Raw genomic sequence first — 27652 nt, 5'->3', positions numbered from 1 at the left:
ATCTCATACAGACATATCTAGATATATCCTTTCAAAAGTACTTGTCTTTCAAGCAACAAATACATTTCGTAATTCTCTCATTGTGCTGGTCATTGTGTAAGCATGCCTTTGTTGTGCTTTAATTTAGTTCCGACCCGCAAAAAATGTCAGGATTACATAAAATTGCAGTGAAAACTTTCCGACCCGGTCGTGAAAAGTTCGGGTTGAGAGAAACAAATGTTTGGGTTTGTTAATGAGCGATGTTCCTGTATATTGTTAATGTGCAACACGAAAAAAGGGGAAATTAAGACATACAATCGCAATACAAATATACAAATATATCAAATAATCAACGATTACAAAAACATCTGATGAAAAGGGAAAGCATGAAACAAATCCCAATAGTTTATCAATTATAAAGGCAAATGTGAAAACATGTCATTTTGAGTGAAACGGAAAGAATGCAGAGACCAAAACGCAACCGAAATCGGAAGTACATGTACTGCTGCACGATAATTCCATGGAAAGACTGTGTTTATGTCAAGTAAATCAAACAAAACGGCAGTCGCCGGTGAATACTACGGCTGGCGGGATGAAGTCCCCCAAAGACAACAGAAAATGACAATGTTCTACCATGGTAACAGAGCTTTAATAAAAACAACAACATTTGTGTCCAGAATTTGTTTGTTTTTTCCAAAAATGTAAACGGAAATGTCAAATAAGAACTTTCACACACAGAGCATTTGTTCTGATCGGAACAAATATATTGCAAGTATTTGTTCCATGCTTTAAATTCATGCATCCCTTCTCTATCCCTCCCCGCCCCCTCCCCAAAAGAACCAGGGCCCAGTTTTTAGTATAGCCCAAGAAAAATCGCGCTTTTAGACACTTGACAGTTCCACAAGGTAGAACATATGTGTATGAAAATCTTGTGTGACCGGAACAAATGTCAGTGTGAAAGTATACCAAACCTGCACCTCAAAATGAAACAAAAGTTAGTAGCAAAGATTCTGCCGGAACTTATATGCACATGGTCGATAAGTCATGGAATATGAGCCGCAGGCATGATTTGAGCTATTGTCTGAGGTAGAGGAGACAGATCAGTTATCTCCCTTGTAGGGCGGGTAATACGAAGCTTCTGGCGGCTTCTTAGTAAGTAACTTTCTCCTTGCATTCATGCAGTCAATGTATCATCAATTGTACCCACCCACTTACTGACAGGAGGAATTGTTTTACACAGCTTGGAGACAGGATATTGACAGGGATTTCATCCTTCAGCTCGGAGTCTAGGAGTCGTTTGCTGTCTCACCATGCTGCTAGGGGTAGAGAAGTGTCATCATTTTTGTTTTACATGGATATATCTGCCACCCCCCAAACCCTTGTCTAGAAGTAGTTTTACTGTCTCACGATGTCCCGTGATGCTGCTAGGTGTAGAAGAGTATCGCCATCTTTGTTTTGTGAAGATACATTAGCCTCCTCGTCTAGAAGCAGTTTTGCTATCTCGCTACGTCCCTGCGATGTTGCTAGGTTTAGAGGAGTTTTACCATCTTTGTTTTGTGTGGATATGCAAGCCCCCTCATCCAGGAGTCCTTTCACTGTCTCAATTTGTCCCCGCGATGCTCCTAGGTGTAGAAGAGTATTGCCATCTTTGTTCTGTGATGATAGAAGTAGCTTTACTGTCTCACTTTTTCCCTGCGATGCTGCTAGATGTAATGGGGTATCACCATCATTGCTGTGTGCAGATACAACAGCTTCCTTGTCTAGAAGTAGTTTCAATGTCTCATTTTGTCCCCAGAACGCTGCTAGGTGTAGAGGAGTATTACCACCTTTATTTTTTGTAGTAAGAAGTAGTTTTACTGTCTGACTATGTCCCCACGATGCTGCTAGGCGCAGAAGAGTATTACCACATTTGTGTTTCGTAGATAGAAGTAGTATTGCTGTGTCACTATGTCCCCGCGATGCTGCTAGGTGTAGAGGGGTATCACCATCTTTGTTTCGTGCAGATACACCAGCCTTCTTGTCCAGAAGTAGTTTTACTGTCTCATGATGTCCCCGCGATGCTGCTAGGTGTAGAGGGGTATCACCATCTTTGTTTCGTGCAGATACACCAGCCTTCTTGTCCAGAAGTAGTTTTACTGTCTCATGATGTCCCCGCGATGCTGCTAGGTGTAGAGGGGTATCACCATCTTTGTTTGGTGCAGATACACCAGCCATCTTTTCCAGAAGTAGTTTAACGGTCTCACTATGTCCCCGCGATGCTGCTAGGTGTAGAGAAGTATTGCCATCTTTGTTTGGTGCAGATACATGTTCCTCCTTGTCTAGAAGTAGTTTTACGGTCTCACTATGTCCCCGCGATGCTGCTAGGTGTAGAGATGTATTGTCATCTTTGTTTGGTGTCAATACATCAGCCTTCTTGTCTAGAATTTGTTCCACTGTCTGACTATGTCCCCGCGATGTTGCTAGGTGTAGAGAAGTATTGCCATCTTTGTTTCGTGCAAATACATCTGCCTCCTTGTCTAGAAGGAGTTTTACAGTCTCACTATGTCCCCATGATGCTGCTAGGTGTAGAGGAGTATCACCATCTTTGTTTTGTGAAGATACACCAGCCTTCTTGTCTAGAAGTAGTTTAACGGTCTCACTATGTCCCCGTGATGCTGCTAGGTGTAGAGATGTATTGCCATCTTTGTTTGGTGCGGATACATCTTCCTCCTTGTCTAGAAGTAGTTTTACGGTCTCACTATGTCCCCGCGATGCTGCTAGGTGTAGAGAAGTATTGTCATCTTTGTTTGGTGACAATACATCAGCCTTCTTGTCTAGAATTTGTTCCACTGTCTGACTATGTCCCCGCGATGCTGCCAGGTGTAGAGAAGTATTGCCATCTTTGTTTCGTGCAAATACATCTGCCTCCTTGTCTAGAAGGAGTTTTACGGTCTCACTATGTCCCCATGATGCTGATTGGTGTAGAGGAGTATCACCATCTTTGTTTTGAGCAGATAGAAGTAGTTTCACTGTTTCACTATGTCTCCGCGATGCTGCTGGGTGCAGAGGAGTATCACCATCTTTGTTTTGTGAAGATACACCTGCCTTCTTGCCTAGAAGTAGTTTTACTGTCTCATGATGTCCCCGCGATGCTGCTAGGTGTAGAGGAGTATTGCCATCTTTGTTCCGTGCATATACATTTGCCTCCTTGTCTAGAAGCAGTTTCACTGTCTCACTATGTCCCCGCGATGCTGCTGGTTGTAGAGGAGTATCACCATCTCTGTTTTGTGCAGATAGAAGTAGTTTCACTGTCTCACGATGTCCCCACGATTCTGCTGGTTGTAGAGGAGTATCACCATCTCTGTTTTGTGCAGATAGAAGTAGTTTCACTGTCTCACTATGTCCCCGCGATGATGCTAGGTGTAGAGAAGTATTGCCATCTTTGTTTCGTGCAGATACATCTGCCTCATTGTCTAGAAGCAGTTTTACTGTCTCACTATGTCCCCGCGATGCTGCTAGGTTTAGAGGAGTATACCCATCTTTGTTTTGTGAAGATAGAACTAGTTTCACTGTCTCACGATGTCTCCACGATGCTGCTAGGTGTATCGGAGTATCACCATCTTTGTTTTGTGCAGATAGAAGTAGTTTCACTGTCTCACTATGTCCCCGCGATGCTGCTAGGTGTAGAGAAGTATTGCCATCTTTGTTTCGTGCATATACATTTGCCTCCTTGTCTAGAAGAAGTTTTACTGTCTCACTATGTCCCCGCGATGCTGCTAGGTGTAGAGGAGTATCAACATCCTTGTTTTGTGCAGATAGAAGTAGTTTCACTGTCTCACTATGTCCCCGCGATGCTGCTAGGTGTAGAGGAGTATCACCATCTTTGTTTTGTGCAGATAGAAGTAGTTTCACTGTCTCACTATGTCCCCGCGATGCTGCTAGGTGTAGAGGAGTATCACCATCTTTGTTTTGTGCAGATAAAAGTAGTTTCACTGTCTCGCTATGTCTCCGCGATGCTGCTAGGTGTAGAGGAGTATCATCACCTTTGTTTTGTGCAGATAGAAGTAGTTTTACTGTCTCACTATGTCCCCGCGATGATGCTAGGTGTAGAGAAGTATTGCCATCTTTGTTTCGTGCAGATACATCTGCCTCATTGTCTAGAAGCAGTTTTACTGTCTCACTATGTCCCCGCGATGCTGCTAGGTTTAGAGGAGTATACCCATCTTTGTTTTGTGCAGATAGAACTAGTTTCACTGGTTCACTATGTCTCCGCGATGCTGCTGGGTGCAGAGGAGTATCACCATCTTTGTTTTGTGCAGATAGAAGTAGTTTCACTGTCTCACTATGTCCCCGCGATGCTAGGTGCAGAGGAGTATCAACATCTTTGTTTTGTGAAGATACTTCAGTCTCTTTAGCTAGAATTAGTTCCACTGTCTCGCTATGTCCCCAATGTGCTGCGACGTGTAGGGGAGTATCGCCATCTTTGTTTTTTGTAGGTACATCTGCCCCCTTGTCTAGAAGTAATTTTACAGTCTCACCATGTCCCCGCGATGCTGCTAGATGTAGAGGAGAATCACCAGTTTTGTTTTGTGAAGATACATCAGCCTCCTTGTCCAGAAGTAGTTCCACTGTCTGACTATGATCCCAATGTGCTGCTAGATGTAGAGGAGTATCACCATTATTGTTTTGTGTAGATAATTCAGCCTCCTTATCTAGAAGTAGTTCCACTGTCTCACCATGTCCACGCGATGCTGCTAGATGTAGAGGAGTATCACCATTTTCGTTTTGTGAAGATACATCAGCCTCCTTGTCTAGAAGCAGTTCCACTGTCTCACTATGTCCTCGCGATGCTGCTAGATGTAGAGGCGTATCACCATCGTCGTTTTGTGTAGGTACACCAGCCCCCGTTTTTTTAAGTATTTTTACGGTTTCACCATGTCCCCGCGATGCTGCGAGGTGTAGAGGAGTATCACCATCTTTGTTTTGTGTAGGTACACCAGCCCCCGTGTTTGGAAGTAGTTTTACTGTCTCACTATGACCCCAATGTGCTGCTAGGTGAAGAGGAGTATCACCATCTTTGTTTTGTTTATATACATCTGACCCCCTGTCGACAAGTTGTTTTACTGTCTCACTATTTCCCCAAACTGCGGCTAGGTGTAGAGGAGTATCACCATCTTTGTTTTGTGTAGATGCATCAGCTTTCTTGTCAAGAAGTAGTTGCACTGTCTCATCATGTCCCCACTGTGCTGCTAGGTGTAGGGAAGTATCACCATCATTATTGTGTGTTGATACTTCAGCCACCTTGTCTAGAAGTTGGTTTACTGTCTCATCATGTCCCTGCTGTGCTGCTACATGTAGAGGAGTATCACCATCTTTGTTGTGTGTTGATACTTCAGCCCCCTTGTCAAGAAGTAGTGTCACTGTCTCACCATGTCCCCACTGTGCTGCTAGGTGTAGGGGAGTATCACCATCATTATTGTGTGTTGATACTTCAGCCCCCTTGTCTAGAAGTAGTTTTACCGTCTCAACTTGTCCCCGCGATGCTGCTAGATAAAGAGGAGTAGCCTCATCTTTGTTTTGTGTAGATACATCTGCCCCCCTGTCCAGAAGTAGTTTTACTGTCTCACTATTTCCACGCAATGCTGATATGTGTAGAGGAGTATCACCATTTTTGTTTTGTGTGGATACACAAGCTCCCTTGTCTAAAAGTAGTTCCACTGTTTCACTTCTTTCATTCTCTGCGGCTAGATGGAGCGGAGTACTTCCACTTCTATTCAACCTGTGTACGCACTGTGGATCTAATGGCAGATGTTGACCTTTTTGTTCATTTAAAAACATGTTAGTGTAGTGAAGATTTCCTGCCTGAACTGCCAGATGTAGAAGTGTATTACCTTTTCCATCTGTGATATTTTGAAGAGGGCAGTTGGCAGGTATCAAATATATCAACATGTGTAAGATGTCACACATGATGGTAGAGTCTTGACAAGTATTAGAAAAATTGCTTGAACAGTTACACCTCTTATGAAGCAATGACAGCTTTAATATTTCCTGACACCTTGATACAATATCCTTGTCATTTCTAAGATATTGTAGTATATGTTTCACTAAGTACTTATTTCCAACTAACACAGTGACTAGGAGTACATCGTACGGCTGAGGTATCTCCGTAGTATTCTGTGTCAGATGTGTCTTGATATCTTGATCAATAGCCGGAGAAACACACAGTGCCAGGAAGCAATCAGACGGATGTGTTGTACACTTGTCTGGCAGCTTTCGCACTAGCTGGTTATCCTGGATATACAGAGCAGGTCCCAGCAATTCAATTGTATCAACTTGATGGAACACGTCAGACAGTATTTTCTTCAGGAGAAACGTCAACTTCTGTAAAATTACATCAGAGATAAGGGAAGTATAGGTGAAAAGGGTAAGTGAATTATGATAAAAACCAAAACTTGAATGCAAATCATCTCCTTCAGAAGAGGGAACGTCCATCTTAACACATTTCACCTCGTGCTTTTTCTGTATAACTTTAGTTAACTTTTTATTTTCCCGCCAACGTTCTACCAGAAACTCCACAAATTCCTCATGACGTAAAGAAGGATGATCAAGTATGACACTGTAACTTTCTGACAAAAGAAGATCTGTGATCTTGTCAGCTAATATAGGGAAATTGTCTCTGGGTAGGATAACAGCCAAGTCATCCTTGTTCATATGCTGTGTATGCATCAATTCCACCAGCATCTTTGGTGGGCAATTGTGTATAGCAATTTCAGGTTCCCGTTTTGAAATATTGATAAATACAACGTCATGTATAGATTGATGCTGGAACTGGTATACTTTTCCCGTTTTCACTAAATACACTTTACAGAAATCCTCTATCTTTGATTTAATGTTTGTCACTGTGACAACTGTGGAAATGTTGCAACATTCTTTAAGATACTCAACCGTGGACTCAAGTTCTTGTTTATAGGTAGAGAGTTTCAGATGATCTGAGCTGAGGGTACCATCTTTCATCAATGTGAGAAGGAGGACAAGGTGACCAATTCCATCACATTCCTGCATTCTCGCTATTTCCTCAGAAACGAACTCCTGTGGCCTTTTGAAGAATTCCATGCCTTTTGATTGTGCTTCCTTGCTTGATGCAAAGAATGTACAACACTGGGGAAAACCGAGGACAGTGGGCATTCTAACAATGTCATGACGTTCTTGATGAGAAAAGAATTTTTCTCCACATATCTTTTCTATCATTTTAAGTTTTTCTTTTGGTGTGAAAACATATTCTCCTTCATCTAGAACTATGCACTGAATAGTTTTTATGAGTTTGTACTTACTGATCTTGGCATCACACTGTGAACATATTTCAGATCTTGAGGTAATGACAAGCCATACATGACCTGATTCCACATTTAGCCAAAGTCGGTCAAACAACTTGACCCAATTATTCACATCTGATTCAACCAGATTACTTGATCCAAATATATCATCGATTAACACCACATACTTTTTCTGTTCAGTACTTTCACCCCCCTGGTGGTTCTCGTGATTTACCTTAGGAATCAGATTCCATTCATTGCATGATGAAAGCACGATTGGCAAGCGGTCTTTTTCTTTTGATACGTTTGCTAAAATCTTTCGACCAAGTGTAGATTTCCCTGAGCCTGACTTTCCTTTTAAGAAGACAGATCCATACTGCTTTAGTACATTGTATGCAGACCTCTCAGCGCGTGTAGATACATGCTTGTTTGAATCGGGCTTCTTGATAAGTTTCCTTGCATCACCTGCAGTTATATGTCAGTGTCAGTATTCAAGTAGTTCTTGTCTGATATTGACATTTCTAATACTTTCAAGAATAGTTAGTGAGTGAGCTTGGTTTAACGCCGCTTTTAACAGTATTCCAGTTATATCATGGCGTGTCAGCTTAATGTGGGAGGAAAGCCCGATGTGATGCAGGTTTCAGACGTTTTCCACTTCAGTGAAACCCAAGAGCACGGGTATGGTGCTGACAGACCTAGAAACATAATCAGGGCGAACCGGGATTCAAACCCACAATCATAGATTTCTGACGTGCCCAAGGGACGCAACTCTGCACAGCGAATCCTGACGCCTTAGACGACTTGGCCACCCGTGCCCCGCTTTCAAGCATAACTCTGTATAACATCAATAATTTGAGAAACGATAAAGTACCCTATTTGATAAAACTTGACCACATAATGATGAGAAGCATAGATATAAAGTATCAGTTTGTTTGTACTATACCTTTTCTGAGAAAAGTGGAACGTTGTATGCAAAGCCAGCAACAAAATACGTCAACTCCCTTAGATTTTACACATATCTTTTTATACCTGTATAAAGCTGTTTTTTCATCTTTGCATATTTTAGTTGGGTTGGCCCAAACAACAATTTCACTTTGATGGCAAAATGCTCCAATACAGGGATCCATTGAAAGTATTTATCAATTATGTGGTAAACTTGACTTTTCACCTTCAAGTGACTTCTTATTGTCTCATGATTTATATTGTTTCCATTTTCTTGTTTGTATGTTTTCAGTAAAGGTGTTGTTTAAAATATTCGAAACTTTCTTTTTTTCTTCAAAATAGCAAATTCTCAAGTTTGTTTCTCTTCTTACACTCCGGCAATATTATGGTGGCAAATGTCTACGCTGAGTTTCAGAATATTTGCAGCAATAAAAGGACAATACTTATTATTTTAACATCATCCAGTCATCCTAATACTTAAACAATCTGTAGTCTACTTGAGTCAATCCCCATTTAAACACAGTTTCAGCTTTCTGTAAATTGTGGTTCTTGAAAAAATGATATTATGCTTTATTGTAAAAAAATATTTCATTATTTTCAGTAAATAAAGTAAAAGCAAGATCACACCAATTTGAACATATAAAGGTGTGAAATGTTAAATTTATCTTTGAAATGATGTCCTACTTTGAGCCATTTCATCCTCATGAACATATGCAGGTTTATTATTGGTGGGAAACGAGCATGTGACGAACACGTTCATTGGACCAATTCCAGACAAACAGAGCATGAAATAAATTCACTTGATATTCAGTCAGGTGAGCTTGAAAAAGAGGAATCCCAAGCTAAGAACATTTCACAAAAGTACATAATTTATAGAAACAGTTTTAATGAGATAAGAAGGGTGTATGTTCACCTACATGCCGTTTGTGTAACTCGATATGGAGTTTTTGAAATTGTGGTAACACCTCGTAGGAGGTATTACAACGATTGTAACACTTCGCAGGAGGGCTTTCAATCATTGTAAACCCTCGTTAGAACAAAAACTACGAACAGCCTACGAGACGCAAGTGCAGATTTCGTGCCATTGCGAGACGCACGTGCAGATTTCACACCGTTGCGAAACCCACGTGCTGAGGTCACCGGTTTTATTGAACCGAGTTCACGACTGCAGGCGATATCTCCGATACAGGTGATACATTTGAGAGTTTTTATTACAGTTATTAAATTAAAAACGTTGTCCATGCATGCGATGAGTCAGTTGATAAGTTGGACAAACCATGTCTCCTCGAGATTACGAGAGATTGTAAACCGTCACATTCGGGAACGTTCCTCGGGGCCTACGGCCCCCCCGGGACGTTCCCTCGTGTGAGGGTTTACAATCTCTCGTAATCCCTCGGAGACATGGTTTCTCCTGCACAGAGACAACAGTGCTGGTGACTGGATGTAGTGAATCCAATGGATCACTAGATTTGATATCCATTCTGATCTTATGGCAGTCTGGTAACTTTCCAAGTATCACATCCTTGTCAAGTGTGGGTATTCTTTTAAGTAAAATTTGGAAGCAGTCTCTTTCTGTATCAGACAGTATGGTCCGCCAAAGCGTCCATTAAGTAGGGGTAGCTAATTCATTCCTTAAGATATACATGTAGGTCTTCCAATCAACTGAACTAACTTGTGTTTGCTTTCATAGATGAAACATTTCCGTACTTACTGACTACATTGTCCAGTTCGGAATTACTGCAGCTCTCTGAAACAAACAGGTTGTTCAATTTTATTCTAATAAATGCTAAACATTTTAGACAATCATTTGATGTAACATTTTATAGGATCAGTTGACATAACCATTTTCAAGAGGATAAAGTCGGTCTCTGTTTTGTATCACATGTTAAAAATGTGATTTGTTGGTGATATGTTCATGTACAATAGTCACGATATGGCTGAAATATTGCCGACGAGGCTTTAAATGTTAACTCACTCACTCATGTACAACCAATAGTAACTGAACCCATATTCATATGGATACTCATCAATTGTCATCTAGAAGCACATAACACAAAATAGTGGTTTTCTTTATGAAAACGTAAACGAAATTTGATGTTTCATCCTGCTAGCTAGTTGTTTTAAAAATAAATATCCTGGAATGATAATAGGAGACAAGCCTACTGTGTTTTATGATAGTCTTAACTGTAGCTGAAGTACATCTTATATCAATTTTGAACCGAGTGCTTTAGCACAAGATTTTTCAATTACTGCCATGACAACAAGATCACTTAAAAATGATACTCTTTATCAACGCATAATTACATGTACTCATAGCTTAGTGTAATCCAGAAGAAGTCACATGCAGTGAAAAACGTAAACAATATGTTTTCAAATCCAAGACTAAGTACATGGTTGATTGCATGTCATCTTATCCAAATCGATGCTCATGATGTTAATGGATTGATTAACTGGCCCGGACCGCCGCCATATAACTCGAATATTGCTGGGTGCGACCTTTAACAACATACACATAACCAACCAGCCCAAACCAACCAACCGATTGTATTCTTGACTGGATTAAAATAATGTTTACAGTATATATATATATATATATATATATATATATATATATATATATGGACTCTTGGGAGGTTTCATTACCCTGCCTCCATTACATCATTGCCATAATCCTGTATTTTGGCTGCAATCACAATTTTACTTTATTTTTAGATGTTCAGCTGAAGTCATCTTCACTGTCAACTATGCATAACTAGTTGTTGCGTAGTAACACCAATCAATTTACAGCTCTTCCATGTGCAAAGGAAGTTTATCGTCTAGCTAGTTCTCGTTTTCAGTTTCAGATATAGTTAGTAATTACGTTATAATGCTGCTATTTAAAAAGTCATCTTCTGTAAGTTTGGTGGTTCGAAGTCAGGTAAGTATCGATAGGAAGTTGTGTAGGAGAGCCCATCATGGCATCATCAACCTCCACTCAACATGTAAGAAGTGGGGTCATTTCATATTTACAGGGGATACTCATGCTTCCAGCTAGAAGATATTGGGAGGCTGCAGGTACTGAAAACTCTTGGTAAAAGGAAGGTATCTCCCTCTCCAAAGCAGTCTTCAACAAGCTCTCAGAGTCCCTTGAGAAGGCCAAGCATAATGATGTGGCAAAGAAGAATGTGAATGTGATTATGTCTTTAACCATTTCCACTGCCGCTCCTCCCCTGAGCCGTCTCCTAAACCTGCGACCCCAAAGACGCCTAAAACGCTTGAAACAGCTCTAGCTTCTCCCTAAGTATGCCTGAACAACTTTTTTCCATGCCATGTCTTTATGAACTCGGACCTTATGAACATCAAATCATCTACTGATAAGGGGTCTTCCCGACCACTGCGCGCCCTAAGCACAAGTCATCTACCGTTATGGGACCTTTTCAGCCTCCGCATGGACCCTGCATGGACTCTACTAGCTGTCAGTTTTCAGACTCCAACTCTGCACGAGCTTCATGGAAGCAAACGGTTTCCGCCAAAGTCACCAGCTCTCATCACCAGCAACCCTAGTGGGTTTAAAGAAGACCAGCCTACCAGTTCAGATCCATTTGGTAACAACAATCTATCACAGACTCCGGAAACTTGGACGATGATCCGCATGGGGACCACGTGGATCCCACGCCCCTACGGATTCTGAATCGGATTTCATGTAGGAATGTTATTTACAGTCAGACTATTCTCCTCAACGAGATTATGAGCCTGGTCATATCTTATCCGAACTACTGGAAAAGCCTTATCACCTTATGCCTGTTCTCCAATCTGGAAGAAGTTGGAAGAAGGGGAATTACAACAGATGCCTGAATATGCAGTTTGTCACACCCGGACTCAGTCACACAAAGTGCATCCTATCCTCCAATGGCAAAGTTAGGTCATCAACAGCGCCTCTGGTGACCTACAAAATTTGAGACATGACCATCATCTTCCCTTACCGACATTGAAGAAGAGATAATATCAGACGGTCTGTACACCTAATACTAAGATACCTTTGACCATGGCATGGGTAGGGTCTTAGCAAGGCAAATAAAAACTCAATGGACATCGGAGCATATATAAACCGGTTTGTGGCGGGAATTTGACATGTCATCCCACCACTTCAGGAGTTTTACAGGAAATCACCGGGGACACGCCACAGGCCATCAGGACCAAGTAAGACTCATACATAGTCTTCTGGATACCATAGTCCCCATGCTTAAGGACTTAGTCATCAACAATATTTGGATGTCATTTTGGCTAATAGGGGTCAAGCATCAACAGCTACTTTTCTAGATTCGCACCAGAGCTGTCTCAGATCAGGCGAAGAGGATAGTTATGTCACAACCCATCAAGCTCTTTAATGACAAGCTAGGAAGGATAATAAAGGAAGTGCGTCAAGATACAATAGAGCGATTCCAGGTCTACACTGTCAACCTGGCTGTGAAAGCTTATGCGTTGATATGTGAGTATTAGAAGAAGATCAAAATCGGGCAGTTGGTTTGATCACAGATTATGACTCTAGAACCATCTCTACATTCGTTTTTTAATCAGTCTTCCAGTCTAACAGTCTAAAAACTCCCAGACATTAAGATGATCAGTGATCTGAAGCTTCCCCCAAAATCATTTCTTGTTTCTCCTCACTTGTTCCAGATGGAATCTGTACAGAAGTGAAGTTCGACCCTCAGAACGGGAGATTGGCTAATCAGGAAAAACATACAAGACGCCTATCTCTACGTACACATCCATCAGTCATCGAGAAAATATCTACGCTTAGCAGTAATGGAAGTCTTTTACGAGTTTAAGTCCTTCCATTTGGGATTTCGATAGCACCTTTCCATTCACCAGAATAATGGCTCCCGTCATCAGCTTTGCCCACATACAGCTATTCTTTATTCATGGTTGTTACCAGGAAGATTTTCTAGCGGCGGATTAAGACAGATCTCAACTACATCAGAACATGATCTTCTTTATCCATCCAACCAAATGAGAGATAAACCCAGTGTATGACAGATTTCAACTTCAAGTGGGACATCTCCCACTGTTTGATCGATTGTTTGCCTTGAGAGACTCCATCATCTGCCGGATGAAAGTTTGACAAGTTCCCGGGAAGATGAACATCCTAGTAGACGGTAGCAATGGAGTGGTCACTTCATAAAGAGGTATTTGCAATAAAAAATAACTTCACGATGGGACACCCCACACCCGGATCTCATCCTGTCTGAACAATCAACTGTCGATCTATTTCAGTCCACTATCAGACTTGATCATGATCTCTCTCCAACTCTTTTGATGAATGAGGCAGGTTTCTAATCTACAACGATTTTACCCAATCTTCATCTCACCACCTGGAAGTTATCTTGCAGAAAATGCAGGACTCCGGCTTTTCTGTATCTGCATCTTCAGCTGCTGCAAGATCCTTGAGACCATCCTCCTCCCTCATCTATGACAATTGAAGCGACAAGTGACATCTTCATCAAGAAAACAAGTTTCGCCGTGGCACTATTGAATGGTACAGAATTGCTCTACATTCTGTATTACAATATGATGGAGGGGGCATGGGTGGCCCAGTCGTCTAAGGCGCCGCGATTCTCTGTGCAGAGTTGCCAGAAATCTATGATTGTGGGTTCGAATCCCGGTTCTCCCCAGTTATGTTTTTAGGTTTGTCAGCACCATACCCGTGCTCGTGGGTTTCACAGAAGTGATAAACGTCTTAGACCTGCATCACTTCGGGCTTTCCTCCCATTAAGCTGGCAAGCTGTTATATAACTGGAATGTTAAAAGCGGCGTTAAACCCAACTCACTCACTCACTCACAACATGATGGATTAGCTATTGGAAATTATTCGATTCCGAACAGTCATGTGATCATTTCTCTTTGGAGAATGTTCGATCACTCTGGATCCTTCCCAAATGGAACCCGTGATTTGTATTATCAGCTCTCCTTGTGGAATATATGAACCTCTCAGTAAAGCCACCTTGCTTAAAACATCTCGCATTTCTTCTTGTCATGGAGTTTACTGGGGACAGAACCCGACTATGATCCCATTGGTATATTCTGCCAATTATGTAATAGAAACCAATTATCCAGTGCTGGTACCGGTGTGTGAAAAGCCATCAGAGGCGCAGAAGTCATAGTAGCCACAATACACGTTGAAGGCAAGACAGTTGTAAAGAGAACACATTCCCAACCTTAAAGTGTCATAACTAGTTGTGGACGCACTTAAGAAGGCGTGCCTAGAGGCGTTGTTGAGTTGTAGACCTGGGTGGGAAGAACCCCCAAAATAATATGATGTTTCTGGTCTGGGCATCTCTATGATGTCTGGGCATCTCTGGTAGACATACTTGGGAAACATTATTCTAAGATACAGCTATAAAGAAACTGCAAATGTAACAAACAGATGATGTTGGTTGATAGACAATGTCTATTCTACATCATCTGTTTATTACGTTTGCAGTTTCGTCCGAAAATCACATATCACAAATACAGAAAATGGTGAAAAACTAAACAAAGACACATGGTATTATTGTATGTAGTAGCCTCACAAGGAAATGTCAATCACAAATGTAATCCAGAAGAACCGAAACGAGGCCGATGCAATGGAAGGAAAAGTGAGGGCTCGAGGGGAGGTAACTCTATTCGGTGTCTAGCTTGAGAGCGCCTCCTAGCAGAGCGACACCTTTTGGTTCTGTGTTAAAGGATATTTGCACATGAACACTGTAATGGTGAGAGTTTAATATATCTAAAAGGAAGAACATTTTTGGTATGTTATCAATTCTAAATCTGTGGATGAAATGATTTTGTATGACTTCACAATTATGTGTCTTACAATATGTAAGAACATATAAAATATTTTTGTGCAATTGGTCCTAGTTAAAATATGAATCAGAAGTAGTGAGATACGTACGTTTGTAGATGGTATTTCCCATTCCACCATGAACCACACCAGCGATATTCTGCTGCTTCACATTATCCCCTCCTGAAAGCAAACAAAAGAATCAACTCGTATCACCAATATATAACAGGTGTCTTCACATTATCATAACGTTCACAAACACCCGGAGTGTACATAATAATGGTAATGTAATTTGAAAAGAAAAGGCAGTAATCATTGGTAATTGAAGAGATGTGGGAACATAGAAATCTTAAGCAAGTTTATGAACCTCTCAGTAACGCCACCTTGCTTAAAACATCTCGCATTTCTTCTTGTCATGGCTACAGCAGCCATAGGTTCTAATGACTGGAGCATGATTACCATACTATTCTACTTTACTATTTTAGTTACTATTTTCGTATCCCACTTTTGGACCTTTTTGTGTCAATCCAGGCTTCGATATAAGTTTGACTGGAGGTGAAGACAGAACCGGGCGTTACATCACAACCGGAAGGCTTAATAGATTGGAAGTGACGTCATAAGAAACCGAAATGACATCACAGACTGTAATATTTGGAAGTAACGAAATATATCAGAAAAATGGCGTCATCAAATAGATATTTATGACACTAAAACCAGAAGTGACGTCACACCGGACGTTTGAATAGATGGGAAGTGACGACAGAACTGGTAAATACTGTCTGAAAGATGGTCTTAAAACATCTCATGATGTCATAAATATGAATTTCAGTAAAAATAAAGTTATTACCTATTAGGATTTGAAATAGCTAATAGATAAAGGAATCACAGCAATAAAATAAACAGGGAGTTTACTGGGGGCAGAGCCCGACTATGATCTCATTGATATATTCTGGCAATCATGTAATAGAAACCAATTTTCCAGTGCTGGTACCGATTCACTTTTTACCCCTTTGGATCCCTCTTCCAGTACCCTAATGATTGCTGCAACATGAGAACTTGCAAGGGACATTGCCTTGAGAACTAAGCGCCATATCTATTACCTTCTCGTCCACCCTATGCCTCCCAATGTGTGCTCCCAATTATGGGAGTCTTTGTCTTAAATTGGTGATGACGTTTTAGGAGTTAGCCGATATACCCTGTGGCAATATTATGAGCCATGGATTTATCTAACCCACACATCCGGGGAAGTGAGGTTCAAAACATCTGCAATTGCTTAAAATCATAACAAACAGTGCTACATAGGCCATAGCCTCAGAAAGTAATTTCTTGAGGCAAGCATGTCCGGCACGCACACGAAGGTGACTTAACAATTCCACAACATAAACTCATCATCTTGTTCACTATCATCTTGTACGGCAGTTGTAGGTGACACCTTGGGAGGCCTCCAGAATATTCCATGGTGTGTGAAAACCCATTAGAGGCGCAGAAGTCATAGTAGGCACAATACGCGTTGAAGGCAAGACAGTTGTAAAGAGAACACATTCCCAACCTTAAAGTGTCATAACTAGTTGTGGACGCACTTAAGAAGGCGTGCCTGGAGGCGTTGTTGAGTTGTGGACCTGGGTGGGAAGAATCCCCCAAAATAATATGATGTTTCTGGTCTGGGCATCTCTATGATGTCTGGGCATCTCTGGTAGACAAACTTGGGAAACATTAATCTAAGTTACAGCTATAAAGAAACTGCAAATGTAACAAACAAATGATGTTGGTTGATAGACAATGTCTATTTCTACATCATCTGTTTATTACGTTTGCAGTTTCGTCCGAAGATCACATATCACAAATACAGAAAATGGTGAAAAACTAAACAAAGACACATGGTATTATTGTATGTAGTTGCCTCACAAGGAAATGTCAATCACAAATGTAATCCAGAAGAACCGAAACGAGGAGGGTGGAGTGAGAGCTCGAGGGGAGGTAACTCTAATCGGTGTCTAGCTTGAGAGCGCCTCCTAGTAGAGCGACACCTTTAGGTTCTATGTTAAAGGATATTTGCACATGAACACTGTAATAGTGAGAGTTTAATATATCTAAAAGGAAGAAATATTTTGGAATGTTATCAATTCTAAATCTGTGGATGAAATGATTTTGTATGACTTCACATTTATGTGTCTTACAATATGTAAGAAAATATAAAATATTTTTGTGCAATTGGTCCAAGTTAAAATATGAATCAGAAGTAGTGGTAATGTAATTTGAAAAGAAAAGGCAGTAATCATTGGTAATTGAAGATATGTGGGAACATAAAAGTCTTAAGCAGGTAAATAAATACTGATTAAACAGATTCAGGTGAGGCAGCTACCAACAAGGTAGCTCTATCTTGAACAAAATATACATTTTCACAAGTATGGCGCTCAGGGGATGTATACCTCTAATTTGGATTTCATTTGGTTCCCTCATGTTTTCTTCAGCATCCTTTAACCGAGGCCCAAAATACTGAAACAGAAATCATTTAGAGAACTATATGAAACTTGGCTGTTGTTTCACTCAGAACGTTAATAAAATTCTGAACCAGAAAAACACAGTTCTTGATATAACACCCCACGCCGTCTGAGTTGTCTGTTCTCACCTGGAACTGAACTATTTAAACTATGTAATATTACTTGAATTGTGGTGATCGTATCTGTTGAAGATCGTATCTCATGAAGATCCGAGGTAGAATAGGTCTTCAGCAAACCATGCTTGCCTTCATCATATCCCAACTGCGTGGATTGATGCTCATGATGTCAATCATTGGATTATTTACATTGTAAATATTTGATATAGTTTTTTAATTTTTGAAAGTAAATTGATTTATTAGTAATATGCATTAGCTTGTAGCACTTAATAGTTTAAATAAAATATTGGTCTTTTAGTTGTTATGATATAGATATATTTTTAATGAATATGATAATTTGGTTTTAATGCAAAGTAGAAAACATGTCATTTAACTGTGTGATAAATAAAATATAAGAGGGTTTGTTGAAATAATGAAAAGTTGAGGGAAAATGAATTACTCTACTCTTGAGAAGTGAATATTGTATACCAAAAACCTTCTTTAGCCCTGCAAGTACACAACATAATGACAAAAAATACTTTCACAAATACATAACGGTCATATTAAAATGCTCCAAAAGTGTATGTGAAACTTTCCTTTTTATATTAAGTTGTAAGGATGAAACACTTTTTTTTATCAATATTTGTTGTTAATTTCCAGCGATGAGCAATGGTAATTTTAGAATGTGTATGCACTTTGTTTGTATTTTTGCTCCATGAACTATGTACATTAACGGTATTTCTAGGCTATGCAGGAGAATGGTTCTGCTGTGCAGTATAAACAGTACACACTTACTTCAAGTCAGAAGTGACCAAAATGCAGGACCAAATACACTAAATTTAGGAGATCAACCGATGACATTGTGAATGACACTGACGAACATGCCTTTATATGAACGTGATTCTTTCTAAGGGAAGAAAGGAACGGTGTTTTACACCAAAGTGTCAACTATATTAATTATCATAACACCCTACAGTATGAAATTAATCAATTCTGGTTGATAGCACAAGGTAATAGTTTGCTAATTAGTCTTTCAGGTTGTGATGCTTAAAAGGTCCAAGTTAAAATAAATGTGAGTTAACCATTAATATGTTCAACTTGATGATCATTCAGTGAACACTGATGAACACAACTATGTACAAAGATATTGACTTGAGTCAAGAGATGGAAACAATTGCACCTACATGTATTTTTCTTAATTTGTGTTAGCAAAACATTTTGTCAGTAAAGCCAAGTTAAACAAATAAGGTAACCAACATGTCATATTTGGACCAATCTGTTTAAAGTTTACTTGTCCGGCATAATGTTTATTGTTTATTTTCTATTGAAGCAGAGCTATTGCAAAAACAAGAAATGTTGATATTTCAACAAATACTTGATTTCATGTGAAACTTACTGCCTTTGCTATGACATTTTATTTTTTTGATAAACATCTGTTGCAGTCTCATCAAAATCGAAACATAGGGCTTGATACAGCTTCATAAAACTTGCATAGGGATTCTTTTCTTATGTGTAAAAGGTATATATTTGGGTATATAAGTGGGAAGGTGATATAAAATATTTTGTGTCATATATTTTCAGTGGATGTAGATATATAAACTAGTGTGCCAGATCTGTTCTAAGGAATATATAATGACAGAAGCACTCAAACATAATGCGCAACCCCTCTATGGGATGCAGTATTTTGGAAAATTGTAAATTTGAAAATTATATGTATGTTTATATATTTATTCTATCTCACACTATGCATTTCTCATTATTTTTTCGATCCTAAGTGAAACGTGCCTCAGCAAAGGTTTCAAGCTTCTAAAATACAATTCACCAGATCACACCTAGCGTCACCATGTTCATCTCCCAAGACGCTCTCAACACGTGATCTCCCCAGCCAATTCATTCTCTTTATAGAGCTTAATAGACCAGAGGAATGGTAATGCGTGGCTGGACGGGTGGGCATACTGCGTGTGAGATAGGAAAAGTATATAAATATATAATTCATCATAATTTTTTTAAACTTATCCTATCGAAACTGCAAGACAGGGGTATCACTATTTCCCATGGATGATAGGACAAGCCAGCTTGTCATCTCTTTTAACACTTCGTCAAAACCATCAATCTTTGGGGTTATAACGATAGGTTAAGACAAGAACAGGAACACAGCAAGATACATAACTAAGGTAGAACTTATGGTCATACAGGGATTTGGTTGACGATCTATGATCATCAGAAATGGTCTTGGCTACTCTCCAGGAGTAACCATTGGCAACAAGGGACTTCTGTAATTGCGCCAAACTCACAGATTGAGGGTTCGGGCGTTGGCTGGAGCAGCTGGGCGTGAGGTTGATGAAGATGGTCGACCCTTAGGAGTAGATTATATCTTCTGTCTGCTAGCGTGGTGATCCGAGTGGTTAACTCCGAGTTGGCCTAAAGGTTACGACCAAAAGCAGTGTGAGGTGACGTTATCTTTTGCAGGATTTGAGGTAGAACACCAGCTGGGGGGAAAGGTGTGAGCTACATATGTAGGCCCTCCCTCGAGATTGCTAAAGTATCGTGGTGGCAAGCCTGAGGATCTAAGATGGGAGATACGAACACATATGGCTGAGTGTTGAGTGAGTGAGAATGGGTTTACGCCACTTTTAGCAATATTCCATCAATATCATGGCGGGGGACACCAGAAATGGACTTCACACATTGTACACTTGTACCCATGTCGGGAATCGAACCCAGGCCTTCGGCGTGACGACCGAACGCTTTAACCACTAGGCTACCCGACCGTCCATGGCTGAGTGTTAACGCAGGTTGGAAATAACAGGCAAATCCACTGGAAGATAATTAGTTTGTCGGGTCGGGACAAGGATCATGATGTTGAAGATGCCGGGTTGTGTCTCGACCAAACTTTAATGTTGAGTCAGTCAATCAGTTGAATAAAGCTGAGCACCAGAGAGGGTGGAGACCAGTGGAGCCCATTTGGTTTATGTACCTGACGACAGATAGGTTGTCCAACGCTGCAAACATGAAAACGTCGTTTTTTTCCGTATATGGTCATTGGACGGAAAAACGACTAAAAATTCATTGAAATTGATTAATTGGTTAGGGTCTAGAAAGTGTCCAGAAAAGGGTCGAGTTTTTCAAGCGTAAAATGGACGGAAAAACGATGCTTTTTGCTCCGCCTTGTACAACTGTTAACGGCCAGTCAGATGGCGCTGGTACCCCGACGCACGTGATTCCTAAGGCTTCCTTTCGGAAGCTTTAGGTTTCGTATTTCTGGCATGCCTTGCTCTAGTATCTGTCGCGCGCAGTGCAGCGAGATTTGCTGATAAGCCAGTTTTAGGATATGTAACATGTTAATGGAATTCAAACACGCGCCAAGAAGTCAAACCAAACAATGTTACCAAGTTTATTGTGTTTATTTTATATCGGATTGTGTTTTATTCGGTTATGATAATAACTAATTTTTTCATGTGAAATTTACGAGAGGACGAGAGGTCGGTCACATGACGTTCTTCACGTGACTGCATTCTTGAAATGGCGTAAACACTGACTGCTTCCACATTCCTGGGGAATACCCTTGGAATTCCCTGGTACGAATTCATACAGAAGCGTGGGTGCATGCCCGGGATGGTCTTTTAAAGCTAGTAGTAAGTCAAGGCACCATGCGTGTATATGATCTGTTATTATATGTGTTTAAATTACGGTTTGGGGCGTTAATAAAATACACTGAGGCAAGTAGATTCTATTCAAATCAATTGGATATTTGAATATGCTTTCTTTTACATATTACATAACAGCACTGCACAAAATTTGAACAGTTGCAGTAACACACTACGGTATTTGCATTAAACACCATTTTCAACTGTACAGTATTTCAGTATTTCAGTTATATCACGGTGTATCAGATTAATGTGGTTCAGGCCATCCAACGGGTGTTCGGGAAAAGGTGAGCGTATCCTGCCACACAAGTGGCACCCGTTACAAACACATGCAAGGACAAATCAATTGCTCACCTGAACAAAGCACGGAAACACACAATGATGCCCGTCCTCACTTTTATCGAGCATGTAAATTATATTGTCCGTCAAAAACATTGACGAGTATAAACAATATGTTCATTCACGTAGTACATGTCATACATTCGACAAAATGTATTGACTCAGAGCTTTATTGTTAATCACAGCGTATATACTCGGCATGCAGTTAAACTCATCACCCTTCCCATTATTGATAATCCTTCTTGAAGATCTATGAAATCAGAAGCTTTTAATTGGCATGTCAGACTTCTATTTCATAACTCAGTTTTATTTGTACGGATCACTATGCAGGGATGTGAGCAGGTTTTGCCGAAAAAAGAGGAAAACTCTAGGGGGGTCGGGGGGTATGCCCCCCAAGAAATTTTTAAAACATTTGATTGCATTTTAAGCAATTTCATGCAGTTTGGACAACATTCACACCAAGAAATGTAATAAGTCAATGGCAAAAGTCAATAAGTAAATTAAACAAGATGGCAGATGCAGTAAAATTTCGAAGTTAAATCAGTACTTTAAAAAAATCGGGCATAGCTTTCGCGCACCTGGCTACCCGCCAGGTCTGGGAGCAATACTGCCATAAACTTCAACCCCCATCCCCCAGACACAAGGACAACTGTCACAAGCGTGCAATGTCTGACCCTTTCCCCATGTTGAAGCATATTGAAAAAAACTTACCTTGTACTTACCTTTTGATGAAAAAAACAAAACTCCATTGCAAACATAAGACATTAATACAATATATATCCCCATGACATGGGGTTTTGGACGCTGAAGAAACATTCATAAATTTCTCGCTTATCACATGAACAACTGTAAAACATCTCATTCACTTACAGGCTAAAAGACAACTTTATCTTAAAAACAAGCCATCAGCTGACTGAGTATTTACAATTTCTGTGTGACGCCACACCCCACGTTATAGTGCAAGTATTCGTGACAGAAAACGTATGATGTCCGAAAACCTATGCTGTGAAAGCTCCGATCAAAAACAGGACAATCCGAGCCAATTGTCCGGTTTTCGATCATATTTTTCGGAGTGTTTTTTTTTAAAAAAATAATAATTTTTTCCGCGGAAGATTATTTTTTCCGAGGACTACTGTTTTAAAAAACGCGATTTTCCGCGTTTCCGCGGAGATTTCACATCCCTGACTATGGTAGGGATATTGTCGCGTTGTCGCATTGACGCCCTTACAAAAACAAGCAAAACGTGTCAAAATTAACAAAAGCGCGACAATTGGCCATTTGTCGCATTGTCGCGTGGTCGCATTGTATCTCTTTGAATAATCTTTTCTTTATTTTACAAAAGGGCGACGATGCCGTAACGCGACATTTTCAAGGTCAAAATATGTCTCGTTGTCGCATTATCGCCCCATCACAAATGTGTATAAAAGGCGTAAAGTTCAGTTAATGTTACAGTTAGGAGGCGGTAACCAAGTTACATCTGTCGTAGAAGTTCAACCTGATACATGTACGTCTTGAAATGAAAACACAAGTCCGTCCGCGAATCCATAACGTTTTATTGTGAGCTCTTCTCTAAAAGTGCTTAGTGTTCAACTCCCAGTTCCAAACACGAAGTACCTCATCAACAATCCACTGACATGTACCTCTAGTGCAGTGGTCGTCCGGAAGATCTTACTCTTGACCGTATCAGACAACTGACGAGTACACGCCTGACCTGTGACCTCGTTGCAACCCCCATGAGGTGTTTGCCGAAGGGAGAGGGGAAGGAAATGTGTGCTTCAGCCCAGCGCAGAACTCGCCACACACTGTATACTGCATGTTGTATACAGTATATTGCAGTTGATATACTGTATACAGCATGTGATACTTACTTGCGGAAATGTTACAACTTTCAAGATTCAAGATTCAATTTGCATTTATTTTATATACAACAGACCGCCGTCATATATCACTGGAATACTGCCGAGAGCGGCGTTAAAACAATTTGTTTTCATAATGGAGCGCTGTAATTTAAAATAGAACCGTATACATATGTAGTACGAACTCACTCACTCTGTTTCGAATATTCAGCAGAAAATATATTATTAACCAGGTCTTTGGGAAGATATATCAGATTTTTATTAGCAGTCACATAGGGATGATAAAGGACCCCTCGCTGATTAGGTTCTTGTTTACTTAAGAGCAGAGTTGGCCATGTTAGATGATAAAACCAAAATCCAGGAGCTCCGGCGGGGGTCAAACTGGTCTTGTATGGTATGAGCTGTGACGTTAATCTAAGAGAATAATGTAAACAATGAGACCAACTCAAGTCTATAATGATTGGGAAAGTCTAGATTTCCACAGCTCTAGCCTGAAATTAAGAATTGTTCTATGCTCCATTTTAATTGTATTATTTTCATTTTGTAGACATGGATGGACCAACCAGGAAAGAAATTGATGGAATATTAATATCACATGTTACGACTGATCAAGTTAAATTCATCACACAATAATATATTAGTATTTGATATTGCGAAGGGCATTGTCATGTACATGTTCACTGTAGTAATGTACATACTAGTCAACTTGATTATATTTTTTATTATAGTGTAGCGCGGCATCAACGATTACTATATGATATCCTCACTTGTCATCGATGTATTGACATCGAACAATGGACGACAATTCGAAATTCTTATAAATAGTTTCAATAGGGACAGCGCCAGTGTCAGTACAACTTTCGTAGTTAAAATTATGTATCTACAAAAAAAAAAAATATTTTGTAGAGACATATTTTTAACTACGAAAGTTGTACTGACACTGGCGCTGTCCCTATTGAAACTATTTATAAGAATTTCGAATTGTCGTCCATTGTTCGATGTCTGACGCAGCCAAGAACAATATTTTTTACTAATGCTTACTTTCATGGATAGAATTGAGGCAATCTAGGCTTGCCAAATCGTTCTAGACTTGAGCTGGATTCCTTTTAAATTTATTCTCTATGGTCTGGGAGACGTACAAGGGAGTCAGTATCGCATGGAGAACTGGGACTGCCTGAGCTGGGTCAGTGTAATCGGATATGTTGTGGAGTTTCGGTTTGGGGCTGTTTGTGCCCTTGTTCGTGAGCCCTTGTTCTATTCAGCAATGTAGAGATTAAATCAATTCCACCTCTCTTTATATCAGATATGTTATTGTGATTTGAAATCTCTTTTGGAGAATTGCGAGTTATGTATACTCTGTATTCTTTCGTCATGGTAGCATATATATTTTCTATGTTGCTTTTTGAATTATCCACAAATAATGAGAACTACAATGTAAACCTCTCTCTGGAGATATTATTATAATACAATAATACTACTGAAAGGCATATCTGAAAAATGGGACTTATCGACATATATTTCTTTCTTAAATACTTCCCGTTGCAGGCATTCTGATCAATATATTATACTTTGTACAGTTTAAAAGTCAAATAATGGCAAATTGTGTATCTTTCTACATTTTGAATTAATTATAATTTCTGCAATATAACCTTTGTATCAGATAGTGATATAAACGGATATGATCTATACTGTGATAAATGAATTATCAATTTCGTATTATGAATTAGATAAACAGAAATATGATAGTAAAACAAATTATTTTAATCTGTTCGTGTGAGTAGGTAACGAGAGATCTAGGCAACTCACAAACGTAACCATTTGTGAAAAATGAAATATTAAGTTAATATAATATATTAATGTAAGTTTAGGGGTTTGAACATGTACATTGAATGACAGGGAAGAAAGCAAATTATGAATCAAATTATGTTATAAATATAACAATATATATAAAAAAAGAAGTTTTATTTCTCATTGTTGGAAGGTGTTTAATAAAAGATTTTGTTTGATTGTTTGTTGTTTAACGCCGCACTCAGCAATATATATATATATATATATATATATATATCAGCTATATGACGGTGGTTCGTAAATAATCCACTCTGGACAAGACAATCCAGTTATTATCATCAAGAGTACCGATCTACGCAATTGGGATACGATGACATGCATAAACCAAGTCAGCGAGCCTGACCACCCGATCATGTTAGTCATGTTAAGCATGGGTTGTTGAAGGCCAATTCTAAACCGGACCTTCACGGGTATTTTATTAATAATAAGGTACAATGAAATTCTGTATATGTCCATAATAAGTGTGTATAAGTAGATGGATAATATGTCCATACACGCCAATTAAATGGGTCAGACTGCATATGGTTCACTGGTGAGTTCTTTCACAAGTCCATATTTCAAGACATGTATTTGATATTCATAATAACTCCACAAAAGCTACGCAATGGCGACAAAACGGTACCAGCATCACAGATACCAATAATACATGAAATACAGATAATTACTTTAAAAATTAAAACATGTAGCTAAATAGAAAATTAGAAGGATTAAAAATACACACTTCCGACATTTTTCGTATTTGTTTTCGTTTGGAGAGAGAAGTTGTGATTGGTATCTGATGGGAGCAATGGGGCAATGCTATAGCCCTTAATGAAACAAGCCTAGATGTTCAACAGGTTCAGGCTGAAATTTCCATCCCATTTGGGCTCCTTTAAAATTTAAATATAGTTTCTCGTTTTAATGAAAATGATATGTTTTCAAAGACTAAGCGTTAGTCCAACCGTGAAGTACAACTATCCAAAAGATCCCATGCATGTCTATATATCTTCAGATGGACTCTCCATGTTCCTGTCGATATGTGTCAAAAGATATGAATTAAATATTACAGCACTGGTGAATAGGTTATATGCGCATGTCAGCGTCGATCCTACAATATCCTTTTGTGCAAAATACATATATACTGATGAATTAAGGTAGTAATACTACGCAAATATATGTCCAGATGTATGTACATCAGTATCATCTCGTGATCTTTATTCGTGCTTTAAGCTCTTTTTCTACCGGAGATTATGGAGTGTTATATCACACCAGAAAGTCCAGGTCCAAATTCAAGTAATAATTTCATGGTCCGTCTTGTATGTTGGAAACCAATATCGCAATATGGCTGAATATTGCTTAACGTGGTGTTAACCCGATTACTCACATAATTATTCCATTTTCTACAGTCATCTACGAACACTATCTTTAAGGAGGTACGTGTATATCTATATCATCCAAATGTCCATACATATATGTCCACATATATATGTATAAAGCAAGTCGTCCTGCACTCTTCCTTAAAAGATAAATGCTAAGCATTTCCTCTGTATGTATTTATATATGTAAATATCGTTTTAATGTCAATGCTGATGCAGTGAACGTACCACAGACCTGATGCTAGAATAACATCTAATTTCTGAAATGAACATATTTTACAGAACAAAAACAGTTCTTAAACAATAGTTATAAAATATAAGAACAAGGAGCCAAGAGACTTTCTTCATTTTGCCAAATATTGGGCTGTGTTGGACATATTTGTTTCGGGGTCTGTATGACAGACAAACCTGAGCCTTCATGTATAAAGATAAGTAAGTATAGCTGTTGTATATATTCAAATATGTTTGTGATTAACCCAACCTTGAAATATATTGAAAGATGAGTTGTAACTATTTATGTCATTATTTCAAATTAGACTGATAGCACATCAGGAAAGCATGGCACTTTAATTTACGTATCTTGTTAACCCAATAGTTTTTTTAGGAAGAGCAGCATGTATATCGAGGGTATAGGTTTGGTGCGTGACACAGTACTTTCAGAAAGTGTGAATATTCTGTTTATCGGCAATAAATAACATAAGACGATTCATACAGGTAAATACGATTTACTTCAGAACTAGTATAGATTTCTTAAGGTTTGGGGGAAATGTATGTGATTAACAGAACTTGGGGCGGGTTTAAAGGTTTTGGGTCCTGGCTTTGGCTTTGTGTTGGACGTGTAGACGGCATTTCCAGGTTTGACGTATCAATGACCAAAACGATGTCTGATGCAATTCTCTGCCTTTTCGGTGAACAATTGGCTTGCCTTTGCATGTGTTTGTGGCGGGTGCCACTAGTTGATCGGAACGAGCTCGCGTTTTTGCGAGCACCCAGTGTCAT

At 39.4% G+C, this 27652-nt stretch overlaps 1 protein-coding gene across 1 annotated transcript; it reads right to left on the bottom strand.

Annotated features, from left to right (window-relative positions):
- Positions 1-675: 675 nt before the first annotated feature.
- On the bottom strand, positions 676-13659 carry LOC124126007. The gene is made up of 4 exons (XM_048385399.1): positions 13562-13659; positions 13259-13338; positions 9925-9960; positions 676-7736 (listed from the first exon to the last, which is right to left on the bottom strand). The coding sequence occupies exons 1-4, from the start codon at positions 13657-13659 to the stop codon at positions 1375-1377; spliced, it is 6576 nt and encodes a 2191-aa protein (XP_048241356.1). The 3' UTR covers positions 676-1374.
- Positions 13660-27652: the final 13993 nt, after the last annotated feature.

The sequence above is a fragment of the Haliotis rufescens genome, unplaced genomic scaffold (genome assembly GCF_023055435.1).
Source record: "Haliotis rufescens isolate VD_foot unplaced genomic scaffold, xgHalRufe1.0.p SCAF_58, whole genome shotgun sequence".
Taxonomy (NCBI): domain Eukaryota; kingdom Metazoa; phylum Mollusca; class Gastropoda; order Lepetellida; family Haliotidae; genus Haliotis; species Haliotis rufescens.
The sequence above is the reverse complement of the archived record's forward strand: the minus strand, read 5'-3'. Positions and strand labels throughout refer to the sequence as shown.